The following is a 25,091-nucleotide window of genomic DNA, read 5'->3' as shown; positions in this document are numbered from 1 at the left end:
ATCGATCCGCGCGGAAGCTTTATAGAATTTTTTGCAATACCGCTACTTGGCGCTAGTGTAGCACAGCACCGGCAAAACAGAAACATGGCGTTTACCTTGTGGAGTTTGTTCGAAGCAGCGCTGTTATGTTTGAATTCCGTTTGTGTTCTTCACGAAGAGAGGTTTTTAGCGAAAAGTATATACGTTTCCTTTACATTAATACGAATGTATGTGTGTGTGTGTGTACAAATTGCATACGAAAGTTGGAATTTCGATTTCCGCAATGCCATACGTTGCATGCTTTGTAGCGAGAAAATTTGAACGATATCATCAGTACATCAAAATAAGTGTAGTATAATTTCGGAAGCCCGTGATCTTTCAACTTTAATATGTGCTTACATATCTGCAAAAAAACATAATAATTTTGTAAATGAAAATATCAGTTTACATTGCACTTGTACTTAACAGTGGTTTGTTAAATCTGTGTATCGAACTAAAAACGTAATTCTGACAATTCACTACGTTCAACCAAGAGTTACTTTCTGGTTTTTTTACGAGAATAGATTCTGTAGAATCCTAGATTCTGTAGAATCCTGTTTGTGTACATTGTATTTTCGTTTCATATTCTAACCAGAGGATAATCTCCCCTTGCACTCCAAAATCACAAATGTACGTGTATCTTGGGAAGTAAAATTGAAATCCGCAGTCTTTCTTCGTACAATTTGGCCGCATATATCGTATTTTCAGTTGGTTAGGATACAAGTGAACAAAGTAAGAATAGTTAAAGGACTTAAAAGTTAATCGTTTACTTGCAAGGAATTTTCTTCCTGGTGTGACTCAAACACATAAGTATGCATGGAAATAGATTTGTTGAAAAACTAAAGTTCCAAAATGCCTGTTTTCATGTACCAAAAACTGTCGCTAATAACTGTGCAACATGCACAAAATGATATCACGGTAACAGTGGTATAGTGAAAACACATTTAACTCGTTTATTTCCTAATTATTACATTTGTACTTACCTGTTATGCATAGCAGAACATTTCTGAACGTGGGATTTTGCTTTTTACACTGAAAAAATCATAATTTTTCACATTGCAAGTATTTATTGTTCGTTGCTAATTCGCTTTCGTTACACACAATATGGCGGGCAAATCTTGACTCACGTCTATGGTCAGCTGACATGCAGTGTTTCCAAACTTATTAACCAAAAAATGCCGCACAAACTATTCACAAAAGGTTTTTAAGCGAAAATTGATCCACAAACCATTCATGGAAGGTTAGGTTAGGCAACCAGAAAATTAAATTGGAAAAAAAAAATCACAATGCAACCTTCACTTATTAACTGAAAAATGCCGCACAAACTATTCACAGAAGGTTTTTAAGCGAAAATTGATCCACAAACCATTCATGGAAGGTTAGGTTAGGCAAACCTAGAAAATTAAATTGAAAAAAAAAAAAAAAACATTCACAATGCAACCTTCACACGTCATCTTGTAAATCTACCGTGTGGTTGCTACACTAACAGGGGGTTACATAATCAAACGCACGGAACATTTGATTCACGTAGTCGATGGTAATGGTGCTATCGTGCATCGGAAATTCACTTATGTCGAAAAATACATGATTTACCGGCCGAATAAGTTGAACGAAGGGAGAAAACACTTCCACGACCTTCCAAGGGTCTACAGAAACTCAGTTCCGTAAGTAGTTTCTCCTGTAAATTTGAAGAAATATTGTTACCAAAATCACATTTTCATCAGGAAGTTGTAAGCATAAAAATTGTGGGTTTGCAATGAAAATTGAGAAAGTGCTGTTAAGGGCCCACGTTCCAATTGTGTAATGATTATTACAAAGTAGGTAGGAAGTTTGGGAGCTACATATTTAGATACTGAACAAGAATGTGTAAGTTTAATGTCACATTTCTGAAAAATTATCCCGTGAAAGTAGGTACAATATTTTTAGCATGGAAATATTCTATATACATGGGGGGGGGGGGGAATACTTAAGCCTACTCAAAAAGTGAATTAATAACAATTACAAAGATGTTTCATGTTATGTAGTCATCCAAGCATTTAGGAGCATGATTTTAGTGCTATGAGCCTCAAATGCGACATGCCTGGGCTAGCTCAGAGTTCCCGCACAGCTGGAGAACCTGGAAATCTCAGGGATTTTTTTTTTTTAATGCAAATCTCTGGGAAGTTCTTCCAACTGATCAATAAATCCCAATTAAGTCCACCTGAATGACTAGAATCTATTCTGCCTGTTGTCAACATAATAATCACAACTTCAGTAACTTGCTATACACAAGCTATTTTGAAGAAGTTTGTCATATATGTTTGTTTTGCATTACAGATTAATTGATACTGTGTCCATTTGGAAGCTTCTGTTTGCCAATAGTTATAATTTGTTCTTGTTATTTGTATCAGAAAGTGAGCTGATTTTTTTTCTGATACCGATATATTGTTTCTAAGCCCCGCGACAGTTTAAGTTTGCAGCAGGTGTTATGTATTAATCCCCGCGAGAACGGCACTCATCATCTCCCGTGCCAGTCTTGCCTTATCCGCCGAGCTGTTCATATCACAGACAGTGAGGAAATCGGCAGTACTGCAGCAGAACTATATTCTGCGCACACGTTTGGGTCTATATATGTGAAAAGTTGCTGCAAACTTAACCTGTCGTGGGGCTTATAAAATTTACTATTACAGAAAACTGGAAATTCTACTGATCCAATATAAATTTCAAATATTCCTTGCTGGACATCCTCCTTCCTAATTAATGTATGTAAGTGAATGATTGCAGTGAGTTTTGCCTTTAAAAAACAAGCTGCGTATTTAAACATTTAACTGTAAAAAAAACATTACAAATAAATCATATGCTTTTATTCAGTGGATGGAAGTAGCACCCTAATTGTAGCATTGCTACTGTAACAGTTGGGCTGAAAAGTTCGTAGGCTGACTCATAGATGGCGTTACCAGAATTAAATCCATGTGATTTTTACTTAGTACTAACCTTCAAAAGATACGTGTATAAATTTCACAGCTGCCGGATAATTAGTTCGTGAGATATAGCATTGTGAGTGAAGCAGCTTTTGTTATTGTGAAAAAATGGATAAAAAAAGAATTTCGTGTGTTAATAAAGCATTGCTTTTTGGCGAAAAAAAATACTGTTGAAGCAAAGGCTTGGCTTGATAAACATTATTCGGACTCTGCACCAGGAAAATCAACCGTTGAGAAGTGGTTTGCTAAATTTAAACGAGGCGAAATGAGCATCGAAGACGATGCACGCAGTGGACGCCCCAAAGAGGCTGTTACCGACGAAAACATCAAAAAAGTCCACAAAATAATTTTAAATGATCGTAAAGTGAAGTTGATCGAGATAGCTGAGACTTTAAAAATATCAAAGGAACGTGTTGGACATATTGTGCATGAATATTTGAACATGCGAAAGCTGTGTGCAAAATGGGTGCTGCGCGTGCTCACAATCGACAATGCACCGTGTCACAAATCAATGAAAACGATGGCAAAATTATATGAATTAGACTACGAATTGCTTCCCCATCCACCATATTCTCCAGATCTGGCCCCCAGTGACTTTTTCCTGTTTGCAGACCTTAAAAGAATGCTCGCTGGAAAGAAATTTAGCACTGATGAAGAGGTAATCGCCGAAACTGAGGCCTATTTTGAGGCTAAAGAGAAATCGTACTATAAAAATGGCATCGAAAAATTGTATGACCGCTATAATCGTTGTATCGCCCTCGAAGGCAACTATATTGAATAATAAAATCGAATTTTGTCAAAAAAATATTTTTTACTATGTTAGCCTACGAACATTTCAGCCCAACTGTTACCTAGCTACAAAATTTGTAAGTAGCTGTAACGAAGCTACAAAATTCCTGTAGTTGTAGAGAAAATTTCACTGCAGCTACATTTTGTCTCCGCATTTTGAGGTAAATTTTGAATGTAGCAACAGCTTCAAAAACAACCTAAATTACACTTACTTTTGCAGGAGGCTCATATTTATTTCATTAGTATGTGAATAATTCTAATATCCAGATAACTAGCTGACATATATGAATATATTTCGGCTAACATCTATGTTTTTTTTTTAAAGCTGCATCACTGTTTTGGTGAGAAACATACCTCATTTCCTACATGGGCGGGAAAAAAATCCCTGTTTGCGTCACCACCAGAACAAATCCTGTGGATATCAATAGTGTAAGAGACAGCAAAATATCGATAATTATTGTGTAAAACGCAACTTACAGTGCAAAAACAAGCAATCCATTTTCCACTACATTGGCAAAGCAATAGTGCCAGCAATCAATGGCTCAGTACGATGACAGCATTGATCATTGTCGGTGTATAGGCTCTTGCCAGAAAGAAATTATTGTTACAAGAACAATAGAGTTTCTGGAATTACAATTATTTTCGTCATAATATTTGTTAACAAATTTAGGACACTCGGAGTTTACACGTCAGTTTCCTCAATATATTTTATCATGTAAAATGTCAAGTTGTTGACTTTCCTGCAAAAATGACAATTTTCTTTTGTTAAAATACACAGTTTTCAAATTTATGTACTACTACTTTTGCATCCTTTTTCTGTAACCGTTGCTAGAGATGACAATGAGGATGAATGGTTTATTTAATTTTTCTCTTATGGATGTTTTCTGCCACTTTTAGCTAATTGTGAGAATGAGGATGAGTGATGAGCATTGTGGGGAATGGAGTAGCAGGAGGATCCCATCCTCCCAACCATGTGTCTTTTATAGTTTTTGTTTTTAGTCCACTTCATGCACAGATAAGCTGATCGAGGCTGACATGAACCACTATGTGCCTACACCGGGTATCGAACCTGTGGCCCTTTGAATACAATGTGACAATTACAATTTCCACTGTGTTCTCAGGGAAGCATTTCCAACAGGAAAACGTATGTGAAGCATCCCCCCAGCTATCCCCAAAGTTCAAGCAAATATCCGCCATCCCCCAACTAACATTCCGTTTAAGTTAAGAAGATAAAATTGATAAATATCACATTTTTATCTTATTCTCATTTTGCACATGTTATAGTTAATGTAATTTTGAAAAGAAGTCAGTCACAGAAATATCTTTGATATGGCATTGAGAACAACACGGACACGTGCAAGACCTCGTTTCATTAACATTCCACGTGAGCAGCAGGAATATTTAATTAGAAAAATGATCATTATAAAGCATAGTTTACCCTACAATATGTATTTTTCATTCAAAATGCTGCCTTCATATAAGCCTATTAACAACGTTTCGGGAATCTACTGTTCCCTTCATCAGGTTCTTTTTTTTTAGGCTATATGAAATACTTCATAGCCACCTCAAGTCTCTTCAAAAGCCAGGAAAAAGGATACAGGTATGACTTTGGTGAAGGAAGAATTTGGATAAAACTCCCATACCTCCAGGACTATTTAAAACCAGAACAATAAAAAAACTTTCTCAGTCTAAAAGAACCATTTTAAATTAAAAAGATAAAAAGGTGCATGCCATTTCACTGACCCATATTGACTTCAGGATGAATCCTCGCCGAATGCATTGTGGTTTTAAATAGTCATGGAGGTATGGGAGTTTTAATAGGTCTTAGCAAATTTTCCAAATTCTTCCTTCACCAAAGTCGTACCTGTATCCTTTTTCCTGGCTTTTGAAGAGACTTGGCGTGGCTATGAAGTACGAGGGGCGATCAGGTTGCTCTGACCCTAACATAGAAAGAGCGGCAATAGGGTTTCAATTTTTTTATTATTTTTCAACATACTCCCCTGCAACTCCAATGCACTTCTCCCATCGGTGCTCCAACGCGTGGATACCTTGCAAAAAAAAAAATATTCCGACTGGTCCTCCAACCATGAGTCCACAGCCCTTATCACTCCAGAATCATCAGAAATTTTTGCCCACGAATGTCATTCTTCAAATGTTTGAACAAATGGAAATCACTGGGGGCCAAATCTGGGGAATAGGGTGGGTGGGGCAGCAATTCGAACGATGCATCTGCGATGCTATGCGTGAGGTGTGGACAGGTGCATTGTCCTGGTGAAGAAGCACACCACGGGTTTACATCCCACGCCTCTTTTTCTTGATGGAATCACGTAATTTCTTGATTAGGTCACTGTAGTATGTGCCAGTGATGGTTTCGCCTCTTTGTAGATAGTCCACAAGAAGGACACCCTTGCAGTCCCAGAAAATTGAGGCCATCACCTTCTTGGCTGACGTTTGCACCTTGAACTTCTTCGTTGGTGGAGAATGTGGGTGTTTCCACTCCATGCTTTGTGATTTTGTTTCTGGGTCGAAGTGATGGACCCATGTTTCATCCATAGTTACAAAGTTTCATTTGCAATTCCTGGGTAATTATGTTTTGCAGAGTGCCATATGACAGGCCACACATCTCAGCAACATGACTGATAGTGACTCGACGATCCTTCAGCACGATATCGTGGACTTTGTTAATGTTTTCGGTCGTCATGACAGTTTTTGGTGCTCCACCTGCATGTTTATCCTCACTCGACTCTCTCCCACAATTAAACTCACGACACCATCTCTTCACCATACTGTATGAAGGAGCACTGTCCCCTAATGTATCCACCAAGTCCTCATGAATTTTAGATGTAGTCCACTTCTTCTTCACAAAATATTTGATCACCGCTCTCACCTCAGTTTTCTCCATTCTGGCACATTTACACAACTTCACTCAGTTAAACCCCTGTAAAAAGAAAACTGTACTTTATTTAGACTTGCAATTCAGATTGAAAGCATATAAAGGATCACTAAACAATAACAAAATAAAAAATCAATCGTGACGTCATTCCTTCTATGTTAGGGTCGGAGCAACCTGATCGCCCCTCGTATTTCAGATAGCCTAGAAAAAGAACCTGAGGAGGGAACAGTAGTTTCCTGAAACGTCGTTCGGAAAAAATAGATACTGACCTAAACGTAAGTACAAGAAGTTTTGTTTTTTAAGTATTATTGAATGACTGGAATCATAATAATAAATAACAGTTCACCTATTTACCAGTATGTACAACTATCATACTAGGGGCTTCTTTTGAATATCCATATAGTTTAAATTTTTTACACAGAAGTAGCGAGTAGCGAACAGGAGTAGCATAGCAAGCTACTTTTACAATGTAGCCTTCTGATCACTGCTTTTATTCATAAAAATATTAACCAAATTCAGAAAAAATACACTCAATTACAAGCTATGAATATATTTGATTAGTAAAACTGTAATATTACTAATGTGTCTAAATCAGCCAAAACTCCTAGAGTACTGATTAATCTGCCCCAACTCTAATAATAATAATAATAATATAGAAGGTGAGGATGGTATGACCATGAGTGGAAAGTAATGTGGCCATTGTAAAATAAATTTTAAATAGTAATTTACTGTGTATTGAGAACTCTGGTATGAAATTTGAGGATTGTGAAAAACTCATGGAAAATACATTGGAAAAGAGGTTTAGGCCCAAGTTCCTTTTGTTTTATTGCGATTTCATCATGCTATGAATTCAATAGTAACATGGTTCGATTTTGATTTACTTCTGTTAACACGTACCACGGAGTTTTAACGATTACTTAAGATTTTGTTCAATATATGCTTTCGTAGTTATGTTAGGTAGGTTAGGTTTTATTCTCTTAGCATTAATATAAAGGCCCTAAATGCATTCTACAGAGGTTCCAATTTACTTCTACATTAATTCCCACTAGTCTACGATACTTGCAGTCGCTTGTCAACGGAAAATACATTGTCCATGGGAAACGCGCATGCTTGCATAGTGTAATTTTTAAAGTTTTTTTTTTCAACATAAATAACTTTTTTTCAAAATCCAAACAGTGCTCATTACTGTAACGAAGGTTCAAATTTCATGTGACAATGATTGCCAAAATTCTATGATAATTAGTCTTCCTGCTAGGATAATTTGAAAGAAATCATAAAACAATGTGAACCGTTACCCAGGTTAAAGTGGGCCCATTGACCCACTCTGCCCCCTCGAGAATTACGTTGATTTTTTTAAATCAACAGATTAGGTTGTTTAATGTAATATAAAATTGTTCTAGCATGCAGAAAACAAATAGCGGAGATATTTGATCCGAATGTATGGCCCGCATAAGTAAAAACTGCCATCTTGGAGTACTTTCGTTGCTTTTATTATAACACCATTAAGCCTTGTTTCCATTACTATGAAAAAATATAAATATGCTGACCAAGGCAGTAATTTATTTTATTAAAAACATAAACTAAACGTAACGTTTCAACCTTCTAGCAAGGTCTTCATCAGACTCTGTATCAAGTACAAAAAAGAGAGGTGGTTTGGAATAAGGAGTATGGGGGAGACCACAGAAAAGATATGCAAAGTGCTTAGGAAAGCGGGCATTAAAACTTACAGGAAGGGAGGGAGAAGCATCTTAGGAATAGCGAAGAATGCAAACAAGAAAAAGGAAAACAGAGAAGAGGAAGAGATTATCTACGAAGTAAAATGTAAAGAATGTCAGAGTGTGTACATAGGAGAAACGAAAAAGAGACTGAAAGATAGGTTGAAACAACATAGGGATGATGTACGACTTAAGAGAGAGAGAAATGCGATATTTAAACACACGAGAGAAACAGGACATGACATAGAGTGGGATGAGGCTAAGCAGATAGGAAGGGAGAAGAGAATGCTAGTGAGAAAATGGAAGGAAGCCAAGGAAATAGAGAAGAAAGGTGAAGAAGACACAATGAACTGGAATGGGGGACTGAAGTTAAACAAAGAATGGAAGAAAGTGTTAGAAAGAGTGGAAAGGACAAGAGAGAAAGAGGAGAGGAGAAGGAAGAAAATGAAGGAAAAAGAGCGTGATATATAAAGCCCAATCCACATTCTATATGAAAGTATATATTTTTCGCCTTTTAGGTGAAAGTATAGTGAAAGCCACCTGCGAGAAAGTTCCTAAACAACTTTCTATTAGTCTGGAGGGAGTAATTTTTTGTGTATATAATGCCCTGTTTTTGGTATCTTGTTACTTTTGTACTTGATACAGAGTCTGATGAAGACCTTGCTAGAAGGTTGAAACGTTACGTTTAGTTTATGTTTTTAATAAAATAAATTACTGCCTTGGTCAGCATATTTATATGCTTTTATTAGTATAAACCGGTTGCATGCACACTCAAATAGCTACAGAACACAGAAAAAGATCACACCATCAAACTTAGCACTCCTAACAATAATTTCACTTCTATTTGGATTGCTGTACCCAGAGCTAGAGCTCTCTCTCTCACCTGTGGTGACAGCAGTCACAGGTTTGTTTGCCAATGGGAGCTTAAAAAATAGTAAGAAAGTATTAGGAAGCACTAGTAGTAGACTCCAGTCTTGAAAACAAGAAAATAGCAGTTATGGCATGAATGCCACAAATGACATGATTTGCTGGCCGTTCATCACCCAATTAAAAGCTGCTTGATAGGCCTTAGCCCTCAATGGGCTGGTTGCACTGGTGGTTGGGATTGCTGTGCCCCCAAAACAAACTTCTGTACTGTAAACCTACAAATCTGTTCATAGGACCAAAATAGGCATTTAGGCCAAAATCCATACTCGGCTAATTGTGAAAAATATGACCTAATGTTATGTATGAATGTGTTTTAAGGTATTGCATTTCAGGTTAATTATTGTAATTTATTCATATATTTTATATTATTTTGTTGTAGATTAACCCTTAAATGCCAGCTGTGACAGCCTGGTGTAGGCCACAATGCTGGAAGTGTTTTCTGTGGGAAATTTAAATAAAATTTTATTTCTCAGAAACTACGAATATAAAAGTTACAAATTATATGTGGTTTTGTTCAGTAGAGATTAGGCTAAAAGCCTAAAGAAACAGTATTCATTATCAAGAAGAAGAAGAAGACAATGAAATTGAAAAATTTATTTTCTTTTATGAAATTTGAACTTTGTCGGGCCCCCACATAAGCAACACCAGGATGTGGGGGTTGAGAAGGATACCTGCATATTGCATGATATGTGTTCCATTGTTGCGGCAAGAATGCACACTTGCTGCATATACTTTCTGAGAAAAATAACATATTTTCTAATGTAAAAGCCATGCTTGTATTCGGCAGGAAATTTCAAATTTTGCAAGCTTTTCAATGAAATTTTACATCTCTGAAACTATGAAGCTAGAGTTACATATTATACCCCTCTTTTTCTTAAGTTTTCTCTAGTAGGCTATAAGGCTATGGTTAAAAAAATTATCAAGTAGACGAAGAAATTGTTTTTGTTTTTTAAGAAAGTTAAAACTTCCTTGACCCCCACATAAGCAATGCTGTGATATGAGGCTTTAAAGGGGTACCTGCATTTTGCCTGATGTGTGTTCCATTCTCATATCAAGAATTGAGCATTTGTTGCTGATACTTTGGGAGAAAAATATTGTTTTTCTAATATAAAGGCCATGCTTGTTTTCTGTGGGAAAATTCTGACACACATCGTCTCTCCAATGCCAAAACCACGAATGTACAAAATGTTAGTTTTGAGATAAACGGGTTTTAATATTCAAGGACCCAAGAAAAATCAGGTTTTACATTTAGGTAAATATTGTCATTGGTGAAATTTGTACCCACTTATGGTGTGTTAAATTATGTCTTTTATTTCTCTCCTTAAGGATTTTTAAAGGATTTATGAACTATACAGTTACAATATAGTTACAATTTCAAAGAGCTCATGTGTCCCAGTTTTTATGGTTTTTACTATTTATTATAGGTATACATTTATTAATACACCCATCAGAAATGACATTAAGTTACAAATAGTATTGTAAAAAATACAAAAGAGAACACACAATTATTGTTCATAATCCGAATCTTCATTAGGTTCAGGTAAGCTATCATGAACCGTTTTGTTGCTTTTCAGTGACTTGTAAAATGGATGGTACTCCCTAGGAATGGTTGTCATCACACATTTTTTTGAAGGTCCCGTAACTTGGCTTCAGCAATTGGAAGTTCTTCATTGTAGACCTTCGGTAGTGGGCCGTCGCTTGGTCTGCCTCTTGATTGCTTCAGGATGACTTCATGGAAATCAGAATTGAAATCAAGCTTGAATAATATTTTTCTGGTCTCCATTCTTCGATATTGCAACCAACAAACGCTTCTCCATGGAATTTTTTTCGGAATTTGATCTTGAGAAAATGACTTGAAGTCATCAAAATTGTCATGAAGTAGGGTTTTCACAATCACTGGCGAAGGTTTGCTTCGGGCAGTGCGAATCAGCTGCACCCATCCTTCAGTGGTGTAAACCGGAACATGTTTTGATTTCCTCTCAATCACCGAATTTACAGAATCTCATTGCATTTCTGTGTCCACTTTCAAAAATGTATGATTTGCAAAGAAGGATGTAGTTTTAAAATATATATGCACATACCAGCAAAAATAGAATTCTTTTGTTGTCCTCCACAAAAATATGACATCGTATGGACTGCAGTTACCTCAGGTTGAGCCATCATATAAACATTTGTGCTTCACTTTGTTAGAGCAAGGGGCAGGTAACATAGGACGAGCAGCATGTTCAATTCCACGGTGTCCTGTATACGATTCTCCTTTCAGCCGTCTACGCTTTCTCACACTCTTCTTCCACTTTCCTCTTTTTAGGTATGTCACTTTCATTGTTATCTGCTCACTCCTGGATGTAACGCACTACTGGTTTCATCAGCATTGTCATCTGCAGAATCATCGCCTGAAGGATGGTATGAACTCCCAGAATCTTTGAATTCATCAAAATCCTCATTCAAAACACGAAGCGCTAGAGCCACGCATCTTGCACCTCTACTCAGCTCCATCTTACTCTTACTAATGATTCGACAATAAATTTATTTTTGTTTGTTCAAAAGAAACCGCAATAATGGTACCTTACATTATTGCAGGAAGAAAAGGAGACAAAGCATTCTCTTATAATAGCATGACTGACTGTTCTCCTTTGTTACAAGTCCAATGCTAAACTCTCGTACATGGCACATTCGTTGCTTTGGCATTGTATGACCTTGTCTTGAAACACATACAGATGACTGAATGTGCTCCTTTTGTTACAAGTCCAATGCCAAACTGACGAATGTGTCACACATTCGTCGTTTTGGCATTGTAGAAATTTCTCTTGAAGAACATGAGTGTTTTAAGAATTGAAAATAACTCACATTGGAGTGATCATACACATGTGCGACTCTGACATAGGAATTAGACATTTAAAAGTATTCAGAAAATGTACTTAGGTGAAAAAGTCAAATTTTGCACATTCGCAGTTTTGGCATTGGTGCGAGTGTTAGTGACCTCACCTCCAAGTAACCATTCATTCATCACGCCGGCCTTTAAGGGTTAAATATTTTAGTACATGTATCCATTTCTTAATGTTTCTAATGAAGAATAGTGTAACATCTTTCTTTTATTCTATTATTTTTATTTGTTTCAGTTGGTTGGGGAGTAAATAATGTCCAAGGATTTGGGGAGCAGCCTACTGTCAAGGCACAGATTCTTAATTTGGTACGATCCATACGCACAGTTATGCGAAGTAAGTAAGAACATTTAACATTTCCATACCATATCTTAGACTTTTATGCATAGCTTGTTCTCTAAGAGCTATACAATTACATGCCTAAATAAAGTAACTCATACATGACTTTACTTAGAAAGGGTTCTTAATTTTTATAAGGAGTTTAAACTATGTTGCAAGTTTTAAATTCTTGCAATGCTGTTGGTTTCTTATGTGGAATATGTTATAATTGAGAATACATGAATTATGCATCTGAACATAGTTTTCAATATTCATGCCTGAGTAATATAATCAGAAGCAAGGATCAATAGTTGTAATATTTATATTACTAGATTAAACTGGGATAAGTATCTTCTACACTGTAAAAAGGCACATTAACAAATTATTATCAATTTTCCATGTTACTACAATAATAACTCTTGTCAACGTATTGTCTTTGTGGAAGAGAAATCAGAGGGGCACACAGGGGTCAGATCCCTGCGTCAATTTGTCTTCATCTGGACATTTGAGTGGGGTTATGCCCCCTAAAACTGTTTTTTCAGCTGAAACAAAAAAAAAACACGTATTTCTTCCTTTGAGCCCCTCTATACACCTGCCAAGTTTCATGGAAATCGAAGGGGGACTCAGGGGTCAATTCCCACTTCAATTTTTCCTCATCTTAACATTTGAGGGGGGGTTACCCCTTAAAACAGATTTTTAGCCGAAACAAAAAAACACGTATTTCTTCCATTGGGCTCCTCTATACACCTGCCAAGTTTCATGGAAATCGGAGGGGGAGACTTAAACCTCCCTTGTAAGTGTATTAATTACAAATCGTGTGCACATACACACTATATATATGTGTGTGTGTGTATTATATATATATGTATATTAGCATTTAACAATTATGTTATAAACACATTCTTGCTTTCCAAAGAAGCATGTGGGATAGCAAAACGGATCCGGATCCAAAAAATTTTAGGATCCGGATCTGGCCATCCCTTGTCAAAACAATGTACATGTGCTAGAAATAATTGCTTCCTTTGTATATGGCAAATAGGGAAGGTTGGAGTAGCTCAAGCAATACTTAAACAGCTCAGTTTATTGGATTTTCCTACCACATATTGTTTAAACCTGTCTTCTTCTGTTTGTAATGTGGGAGGATTTCTATATATGCATGTCTGCTAAAAAAGCTCTTCAGAGTGTGCTCATCATCAATAATCTGAAGAAAATCTAAATTTCTGGATGAACTTTAATAGATTCCATTAGGAGTGATGAAACACTGTGTGTAGAGTTGGAAGTGGTCGAAAAAAGAAAAAAACACTGTTTTTTCCACGGCTTTTTACACAAAAGCATGTGAAATCAATTACTACAAGAGTTTGCAGTATTTTTACTGTTCCATGGTTTTCGTTAATCTCCGAACTGTAAAATACACACTCATTTCTAAATATAAAATGCAATTTACAATATGAAATTCGTAACTAGACATAAACAGTGTTTTCAAAAAGTTGGCTTTTTTTAATTGTTTTTTTTTTTCAAGTGTTATCTTCATATTTCAGTAGGCTTATTCTATGTAGTATAAACATATCCACATAACTAGAGTAGTTTTGTATGTTTTTTAATAGAACCTAATAGTACAATATGCTTTTCAATGTTTGATTTGTCATGCGAACACATACATGAAGCAAGAAAGGAAATACTGCTCTACCTTTTGAAAATCTAGTATCAAATTTCATTACATTCAATTTTGTGTTCAGTAAAATATATTTGCATTCTGGCTTTCCAGTACATCATGTATAACTTGGTTGCCAAACCGGTCAAGGTGCAACTAGCGATGTATTTTGGCTGCTTGTTGCAGTGGTTCTCAACCTTTGTGAGACCACAGCCCAGTAAATTTATTATTTTTTACAAGTTGATGCTTTGGTCCCAACAATTTCACTCATATATACATTTCTGATCTCTAAAGTTTATATGCGTCGTCGCCTTGAAATCAGGGGTCCCGGGTTCGATATTTGGTGGAGGCTCATAGTGGTTCGGATCCCACTTTAAACGGTAGGTCCAGTCTTCTTGCTCAGGATAGGGACAGATGGAAGGCCTGTGTTGCTTCAGCCATGAACCTTCGGGTTTAAGAAGGCTAGAGAGTTAGGTCCAGTCCAGTCCAGAATAGCCTTACTGTGCATAAAGTGGACTTAAAACACCAATTCTAAAGTTTATGGAAATTAATATGCACCCTTAATTAATATTAATATATCAACTATGGCATAATCATAGTTCAAGTATGTAAAGACTTGCTGTCAAATATAAAATTAGATTTAAATTAGTTATCAAACTCTGGGTGCAAAGGACCTTTTGCATCCCGGCGGTTGAGAAACACTGGCACTATAACTGAAGCAGAAGCAAATAAGATTGGCCGCAAATGGTAAAAAAATCTATTTAAGAAATCTGGACTGGACCTATAGTTTGAAATGAGATCCGAAGCACTCTGCCTCAACTGAGGATTGAACCTCAGACCCCTTCTTATTACAAGGCAACAACATTACTTTATTCCACTCCAGAGGCCCATTCATTATCATAAAAGGAACCTTCTGTCAAGAAGCCAGCCTTTTCCCAACAACAGTACTTGCAATTTGTTCTTTGTGATTTACAGGCGAAATTAAATCTTAATCTCTGATGAAGTAGCTAAAAATATTTTTAAGTATAGAGAACATTCAGATTGAAGCAACACATGACCCTGGGTTACATTGAAGTGACAAGCGACTTGGCCCCCTTCAGTCTAAAAGCAAGCATTCACCATGCATGCGCAAACAAGACCAAGGCGACATGATGCTCATCATTGAAGGAGCTTTCAGAGTGAAGTCACAAATGACGGCCGACACAGTCCCCTTCAGTATAAAGCAAAACATTCACCGTGCATCCAAGAACAACAGACCGAAGCGGCATGATGCACCCCATTGAGAAAACAGTATAGACTGAGCAACATGCAAGTGACATGTTTAGCTCGTTGTCGCACTTCGGTTTAAAAGGGTGAGTGGATTATTGAGGGTCTGCTTCCAAGTGCAGGCTGGCGACAGACCTGGAAAACCGGGAAAAGTCAGGGAATTTGAGGTGTCAAAAAAAGTCAGGGTATTTTGTCTTGATTTTTTTTTAAAGATATTGTTATGGAACTCTGCACGCGAACAGGAAATCTTGTTGCTAAGTTTCGGCCTCAACTTTTAGGCACCTTTTATGCACAACACGACAACGGTGCCAGAAACCAGTGATGGCAGAAGGAGAGAGAGAGAGAAACTTCTGGAGGTGCAGAAAAATGTGTTAAGCCTCTAAATATTACGTGGAAAATGCATTGAATTATCATTTTTTCTTGTCCGTATGGGAGTAGTAAGGGGGCAGAATTGTCAAGGGAGGGGGACAGATGGCGCCGTCCAATAGTTGTTGGACGTCGTAGTAAGGCATTTTGTTGGACAAACTGAAGGAACATGGAAACAAATAGGCTCCATTGACACAGACTATTTTTGTCGAATATCGCCACCCGACAAAGTATCTCACTACAACATGCGACAGAATTTACATGCGTGGCACTCGTATGGAATTGATTTTTCTTTGATGTCTTCGGACTGCAACATCCAACAAAAATCGCATGCATAAACAAGAAGAGCTTTAGGCTGCAAATATGCTGCTGCAATTTTATTACTCTTCTGGCTCACTTCACCTTATTTAATGTAGCAGTGCTTACGAAGATTTTCTTCTTTTATCATCCTGACGTATTACTGGTTTTGCACAAGTTAACATACGTTTACATTGATATTGCACTATTCTTAGATATCAAGAAGAATCTAACAAAACGGGATATATATTGAATACTATCACGAAGCAGTGAAACATAAAACTGCATTGGTAAACGTTATAAAAATTGGCAACCTCAAATATACTGCAACACTAGTATTGCAATGAAATTAAAGCCACACTCTGTCCTGTCTGTTTAAACTCGTGAGAGATGGTCATTAATCTCTAACTGAGTGAAGTTAATGCCCAATATTATGAAATAAAATACTAATAATAAGCACGTAAATATTTTAATATCATATTTACTCAAATCATTCAATCATAATAGCAAATCACTTTCTTCAAGAATTGACTTTTCTCTGCCAGCCCTGCTAAATTTTCACTTTCCATCTACTGATTTATACAAGGATGTCCAGAAAGTGGTTTCCAATTAGTATGGACATTGATTTTTGGCAAACGTGAAAACCGTGAAAATTGGTAATTGCTGCAAAGTTGTGTTTATGAATGTGCAGTGATGTCTGGACACATTTTTCACCCGTTCGAAAAATCGAAATAATGCGAATTTGGCATAAAATCAGAATTGTTGGCATTTTTAGCGATTTGTTTTAATAAATGTCCTAAAGCAACGAAAAATTCCATGAAATTCAGCATTCTTGTCTTTTCTATGCAAGTATTTTTGTACATAGAAAGTACAAGTTTTTGCAACATTTTATTCAAGAGTAAACTATAGTGCTTGTTATACATGGAATAATTCCGACAGCCACATTAAATCATGTATTTCCCACGATTTTTTCAACTTCTATCAAAACCATTTGCATCACAGAGCAAAGTGGCAGGGTTCTAACAGGAGATCGAGTGCGTATCTACCGTCACACGGGAGCCACATCTTAAGTATTTGTCGCTCGAGATGTGTTTTGAATTACCAAGCTAAGTGCGCACCATCGGCATTTGTGGAGCAAGAAATAATGGAGCCCAGTCGTTAGGGCATCTGATTACCATGCGAGAGACCCGGGGTCGATCTCTGCAGGGGGAGAATCGGGATCTTTTCCACTTATTCAAACTGCTCCGGCACCCACACAGCGTCATATCAAGCGGGTACCTGGAGGAAACTTTAAGTTTCGATATATTTGTCAGAAAAATGTTCAAAAACAAAAATGTGAATTTTTGAAAACTTAACACTAAGAAGTAAAAAAAAAAAAAAGATAATGCCAGTTTTTGGTGCCATAATATATCGGTATCTGTCACGTGAGATGGATTGATTTAAATTTTTTGGGTGTGTCGCCACTTATGGTCATTATTCACCCTTCAGTATATACAGGGAAAATTCCATTATCTAGAACCCTTACCTTAAAATTAGAAAGGAGATGTGAAAAATAACTTTCAAGATATCAAACTCTCACGAAGAGGCGTAGGCCATGTGACTTACAATTTGAAACAGTAGTTTAAAAACACCATGATGGTATAATTTCAGGTATTTGCCATAAAGTGCGCTAAAATGAAAATGTGAATTTTGGGGGAAAAGAACACCAAGGCTTATGTTGCTTTGGTTCAAAAGGTTGCATTTACTTCGTAGGGTTGGTTTCCAAGAGCTACGTGTTGCTTTTGTCTCAAAGCTCCGATAAACAAGATATATATATATACACACACACACACACATTCACGTAATATGTATACTTCTGTATGTGTGTTGTGAACAGTGAAGATTTTTAATTGTCCCGAAACAAATATTTTGATATTAGCATTTGTATCATATTTTATGACATCAACATTTAAATGGTGACACAAACAAGTAAAAGCTTGTTCTAAGTTCATTTCATGGTCAGATGTGGCCATCAGGACTACACGTTTAGTTTTAACCGTAGCCTACAGTTACAGCTTGATTCCAAGGACTACTGTGGATGAACTTCGAAATCGGATCACAGCTGCAGTGACTCCAGACATGCTCACATCTGTATAGGACGAATTCTCCTACCGTATGGACATATTCCGAGGGTCCAAAGAGGGTCACATTGAGCACTTATGACATTTTTTATGTAAAAATTTATGTATAGCTGTGTATTTTAAAAGCAATTCCAAGTACCTGGTTTGATAAATAAAAAATATATAGCCTTTTGAAATCGGGTGATTCTTTTTTAAACACCTTGTATAATCAGCAAAGGAAGCAGTGATTCAAAAATAAAAGAGTTTCTTGAATTTTAGTGACAAAAAATAAGTGTGGGCCTGTAGCCCCCTGGTATGTAAGTTTCTCATACCACACAGCTCCCAATGGAGGCACATAGTAGTTCAGATACCCCTTTAAACTGTAGGTCCAGTCCCGATTAGCCTTATTGTGCTAAAAGTAAGTGGACTAACAATACCAAATCAATCAATCATACAGCATGGGTAAGCTAGGGTTAAAACTAAACGTCTACTCCCGATGAGCACATCTGACCATGAAATGGATTTTAAACAAGCTTTTACATGTTTGTGTCTCAATTTAAATGTTGATGTTATAAAATATGAAACAAATGTTAATATAAAAATATTCCATGTTTCAGGACAATTAAAAATCTTTACTGTTCACAACGCATATGCAGAAGTATACATATTACTTGAATGTGTGAATATATCTTGTTTAATGGAGCTTTGAGATGGAAGCAACACGTGACTCTTGGAAACCAACCCATCGAAGTAAATGCAACCTTTCGAACTGAAGCAACATATGCTGCAAGTGCCACTTGGTCACTTGGCCTGTACCGTTTTCTCAGGGAACTTTCAGACCGAAGCAACAAGTGGCATGTGGTGCTTGGAAGCATGCCCCAATAATCCATTCAACTTTTTGAACCGAAGTGTGACAACTAATCTACAGATGTCGCTTGCATGTTGCTCAGACTGGACTGTTTTCATCATTCCACTTTCGGTGTGTTTTTCTTGCATGCACGGTGAATGTTTTGCTTTATACTAAAAGGAGACTGTGTTACTTGTCATCTGTGACTTCAGTCTGAAAGCTCCTTCGAAGGCATGCACCTTATGCATCTTCCCCAATATAATTCATCTCCACTGCCTGCATCTTTCTTTTATCTCTCTCTCTTATTGTCCAAGTCTCTGCTCTGTACGTAATTATTCGCATATAGTATGTGTTATATATTTCATAGGTACATCCCTGTTCCATATTAATCTTCAAACGCTTTGATAGAGTCCACCTCCCATTTGTCCTCTTCTGTTTACGTCCTCATCTATTCTTCCACTTCTAACCTCAACTATAGTCTATAATTGTATTGATTTTCTCCTATCACAAGTTTTCTCATGAAGTACATGTTTTCCAGACTTTTTTTCATTTGCCTACTCTTTTCCAGTTGTTTCATTAAAGTCATCCAACAGAATAACAGCATCATTTCTTGTATTTTTTCACAATGATCTGATAATTCACTATAAAACTTCTGAATTTCATGTACGTGTGGATTTGTCAGGTGAAAAACTCCCATGTCTTCTTCATGTCCTGCAAAACCAGAACATTATTTATTTTTTTCTAAATGTTCCAAAGTTATTTTTTCTGACCATGAGTCTTTGTCATGATTAAACAGTTGGCCATCATGGACCTTCAACACAATAAAAAAACAATATGTAATTCATTTTATTGGTTTCTTCTGTCAAATATATCGTATCTGTTGATAATACCAAATAGAAGGGATGGGATAAATTTGTCTCATAGGCTGATATTGGAATAGCAGTGTATCAGTTTATTGGTAAATTGTAGATAATTTTATGAATCAAGTATATCTACGAGTGACCTGTAATTTGATGCAAAAGACATGTTATTATTTTTATGGATATTAACATAATTCATGTGTCCCTAATTTTTGTAAAGTAAATGTGTACATATACAGTTTGTTACACAGCAAATCCCACTGCAATCACCTGGATCAAGGTCCATCGACCCCTAGTTTCCCTCGCTCGTCAAGGTCTGGCCATATTAACCTTTTCAGTCCCAAGCCTCTCAATTGAGATACCCAAAAGTAAGCCTAATGGTCCCAAGCATCTCGATCGAGACGCTGTGTCAAGGTCGTAGTTTGTACGTTATAACGTTTCTATTTTTGGCTAGAATTTCGATTTTCTTTTTATATTGTTCCTAACACATGTAGGCTATTTAACATAAATTTTTTTTTTTTGCATTTTTTTTTGTCTTCATGAAAATGGAGGGGAAAAGGCTGGAAAGGGGACTTCTCTTTTGCGTCTCTTTTCAAGGGAAAATTTTTGCCGACAAAGGAAGACCGGTTTTGTTGTTCTAAAGCAATGCTTTTCACTCCCGCCAGTGAACGGCATTCGAAGGAAGCTTGTTTATCAGTGAACGGCATTCGAAGGAAGCTTGTTTATCAGTATCCGATGTCAAAATGAAAGTTTTCCGTGAGGGTGCAAGCAGGGGGTGGGGGAAGACTGGTTGTTGAATCTGCGTTGTGAGCATGGAATTTCGAAGCGAGCTGAAGGAAACCTTTGTTTTTTTAGCACAAGTTGCGACAGGTTTTACCCTGTATTGTCTAAAAATAGAATTTCAAGCAGCTGCAAGAATCGGCACTCATTTTTCACTGCGTTCTAGCTTTTCGTCCGTGAATGTTGTGTGTAGGTGTTGTTTTGTGCCCAAGTGCGAGGACATTTTTTGGGTGAAGTGACAATTTTTTAAAATAATTTTTGGGGGTTTTCTCCCTTCCCCCTCCATATATACACCAAATTTGTATAAATTTTGCATTTTGTGCATTTTGACATTTTTTTCGGGGGTTGGGGAACACCATTGTTTTAAGAAAAGTATTTTTGAGGGGATTTACCTGCTTTCGCCCTCCATATGTACGCCGAATGTGCATAAACTATATATCATCTGAATCTGTGATTCATTCTGCGTACAACGGTATATCTTTCATATCTCTAGGGCATTTAGTTTCTGAGCTATAGTCATTTCAAGGTACCGCTGCATTTTGAAGCTTGAATCAGTGGCGTGCCGACCATTCCTTTTGGGGGTACAACTCAAGTTACATTGGTCATACGACAATGATGCAAATATTTTGCTGTTTCTTACATGCCAGCGATAATTTCTATGTGCATTTTGAACTTTTCATATCCTTTTTTTCGGGGGGGAGATCCCATTTTTAAAAAAAAGTATTTTCAGGGGATTTCCCCCCCTTTCCCCATCCATATATATGCCGAATGTGCATAATTTATATATAATCTGAATCTGTGATTCATTCTTCGTACAACGGTATATCGTTCATATCTCCAGGGCAAATAGTCTCTGAGCTAAAGTCATTTCAAGGTACCGCTGTATTTTGAAGCTTGAATCAGTGGCGTGCCGACCATTCCTTTTGGGGGTACAACTCAAGTTACATTGGTCATATGATAATAATGCAAATATTTTTGTGTTCCTTACATGTCAGCGATCATTTCCATGCGCATGTCGACACTGTCATGTACTTTTTTCTTGGGGAGAGGGTGGAGGAACCAAATTTTTTTTTCCGAAATTTTGGAATTTTGAGAGTTAGCCCCCCTCCCCCCGCCACATATATGCCGAATTTGCATAAATTTCATATAGTCTGAATCTCTGGTTCATTCCACGTACAACGGTATATCACTCATCTCTGTAGGGCAATTAGTCTCCGATCTACACTCATTTAATTGAAACTCTGCATTTTGCTCAAAATCGGCTCGGGACAGAGGCGCTTACTTCTGAAAATGGCCTTGGGACTGAAAAGGTTAAGGCTTTTTTTCAACCCCATGTTCAAAACCCTGGCAGGGTTTCTGTGACATCAGGATGAAAGTTCTCTGGGTGTCTGGTATTCCAGCATTGTAAAGCACGCAATGCTCTTGTTTTAAGAGGAAAAATGCATATTGAAGAGCATGGCAACACAACTTACATAGAATACATGAATGTAATTGTGCATAGAAAAAATTTAATTAAGTAAAAGCATAAGCTAATGCTGGGTAAAAAACTGTAAAAAGAGCAGCTCGGGAGACATTGTGTTTGCTTCATGGTATTTCTCCTTGTCATTTTTTAAATCCTGCCTTTCAGATATTGAATTTGGAAAAAAATGTTCTTTCTTTACAAACAGTGGCAGCGATTAGGAGGAGATCCCCCCAATTTTTGCAATACTTTTGCCCCTGCATCTGCAATATGACCTCTTAATGTTTAACATTGTCTCATAAGAGAAAGTAAATTGTCCTTGTCCCCCAGTTTTGACACCCAATCACCGCTACAAAACACGAAGTACTTCCTGTTGTTTTGTATTTACGATTGTTTTGTTTTCTAATGAACAAACAAATGACAAGAATGATCAAGATTTTTGTTCTAGAGATTACAGACACACTTACTCAGGGCAGACAGACCCTTCTTCCTAACACATATTGCTTTCACACTATGGATAGCCAAAAATATCCAGACCCAAGAAAATTTAAAATCTCATTTCGTAAATTTTGCTACTGGATTTCTGAGGTAATCCAAATTTCGGAGGGGGGGACAGAGAGATTTATGTCAATTTTTCCATTTTTCAAGTAGAATTTATTAACGAAGCTGTTAATGTGCTGTATTTTAAGTTTTGTCTCCCTCTTTACACATCTTGCAAGAACGCGTGGTGCTCTGCAGTTTCCACGTCGGTTATTCGCAATCGTGCCATTTGTCCACTCACGGTACACTTTCATCACAGCAGCACGCGAACAGTTTCAGAAATACTGACATCTTTGGCCCAATAGCCAACAATCCTCCCCTTTTGCAACTCGGATAAATTGCTCCTTTTACCCATGACAGCAACGAGTGATATGTCTGCAGGCATACTATATACCTTTTTCGAGCACTTCTCATCTCCAGGAAAATATCAACTTGGGGCAGGCCGCAGCACCTATTAACCTGCTCATGTGTAACTGGAATTATCAATGTAGGAATGACGTCTTTCTTCAGTTTCTTCTTTGGTGTAAGTCCTAGTAATTTGGATTGTAAATCATGTTACTAACATTCCAGCAAAAAAAATATTAGCAACCTGAAATGTCTTTTTGATAGCCTTTGCTCTGCCAATTTTTCGGAACTTTTCATCGGACGGAAATATATGGTAAAAAATATTAGTATTTTTTTGTTTTCTTGAGATAGTGCACACATGCGGTTACAGCATAGTAATACATTGTCATCACTGACACTATAATATGAATCGCATAAAAAATAACTGGAAATACACAAATACAGTGGGTACATAAACTCCGGACCCACTTTGAAAACTTTATTGTAGACAAAATGTTAGCACTATCTAGTAACGAAGTAGATTATTTTAAAGAGTAAAGTTGATTTTTCTTTGTATTGCAGTTGTTTCTAGTTGTTTCTCTGCTAGAGAGTGCCACAAATTGTATGGTCCTTTCTTTTTTCCAGAATCAACTGGAACTGGGTAGTCTTTTCTTGAAATGTTACAGAATTGGTTAATACCGCTGTTGAACAATGATTCAGAAAACTATGTGCTACAGTTAGACAGAGCTCCTCTGCATTTTCACCATGCTGTTCGGGCATTTCTTAACGCAGAGCTTCCCAACCCCTGGAACATAGGAAACTGTGACCAGTGTGTGATGAACTGGCCCTCTAGGTCCCCCGATATCACCCCCTGCGACTTATTTTTCTGCGGATGTGTGAAGAACCTGGTTTATGTCCCTCCTCTTCCACATCATGATGTGGAACTTAGGGGGAGAATTGAGTGAGCAACAGCCATAGTTACAGAGGCCATGTTGAACCGTATTTGGCAGGAGTTTGATTACCGTGTAAACATTTGTCGCGTCACCCACGGTTCCCACATAGAGCATTTGTAACCAAATTGCCATGTAAAAAAACTTTCGTGTATTCTCTACAATATTTTGTATTCCTGATGATCAATTTCATTGGTTGTTGCAAATAAATTTTTCAAAGTGGGTCCGAAGTTTATGTACACACTGTACATGTGCAAGGAAAGAACACTGAAACACACTTTCCTTGCTAAGACCAAAGGATACCAAACTTTCCCCAGGGATCTTTCATTCCCATGACATCACAGTGTTACAACCACATCCACTTGCCAAAAAGGCCAGACCTTCTGAGGCAAGGGGCAAAGAACGTCGACGAATCTTGACCTGGATAGATTCATTAATTAGATATTTGTTTCCTTAACAAACATTTGCTATTTTATTTTGGATCAGTGTTGACAAATTATATATTGGTACTATATTGGAAAAATTCCATATCAGTCCATCCTATTAAATAATAAATAAAATTTAGTTTCCATCACAAGGTATAAGATAGTATCTTTTCTCATATACTGTAATGTTTTTGTTGTTACTTTGAAAAGATTTTGTTTCACACTATTAACATGTTCCTTATTCTTTTTTCAAATATACTAACATGTTTCTCTATTTTCCAGTTCCCCTCATATTTCTGAATATTTTAACGATGATAATAAAGCTGATTCTTGGATGACAAAACATGGATTTAGAGAAATCATAAGCTGCATTTGATCTTCGTACATTTGTCCAGCGTGTGTTGAACATGAGGTCCAGGCTCTTTCTGGTTTTGGGAAAAATTCAAAATGGTGAAGCACAGAACTTTAGTGGCCAATAATGAAATGTGTTGCAATCAGTTACCGTCAATTTTGGAATGGATACAGCATGTTGAAAGGTGTTAGTTCACTCATTCCCTTTTGGTGCAACAGTGCATGTAACAATTATCTCTCTAGAAACTACAAGAGAAGAAAGTCCATGTAATATATATGTTACTGTGTAACCAATGTACATACTGTATCATACATACAATGTTATTTTTATAAAAAATATGCTGATGTGTTCAATAAAAGGATTCTATCCATAT

At 36.9% G+C, this 25,091-nt stretch overlaps 1 protein-coding gene across 1 annotated transcript; it reads left to right on the top strand.

Annotated features, from left to right (window-relative positions):
• The first annotated feature begins 69 nt into the window (after positions 1–69).
• On the top strand, positions 70–25,091 carry LOC145985728 (immediate early response 3-interacting protein 1). Its single transcript, XM_083119783.1, has 3 exons — positions 70–175; positions 12,422–12,520; positions 24,649–25,091. The coding sequence occupies exons 1-3, from the start codon at positions 85–87 to the stop codon at positions 24,702–24,704; spliced, it is 246 nt and encodes an 81-aa protein (XP_082975909.1). The 5' UTR covers positions 70–84; the 3' UTR covers positions 24,705–25,091.

The sequence above is a fragment of the Lepisma saccharinum genome, chromosome 3 (assembly GCF_977018435.1).
Source record: "Lepisma saccharinum chromosome 3, izLepSacc3.1, whole genome shotgun sequence".
In the NCBI taxonomy this organism is placed as follows: Eukaryota; Metazoa; Arthropoda; class Insecta; order Zygentoma; family Lepismatidae; genus Lepisma; species Lepisma saccharinum.
The sequence above is the reverse complement of the archived record's forward strand: the minus strand, read 5'-3'. Positions and strand labels throughout refer to the sequence as shown.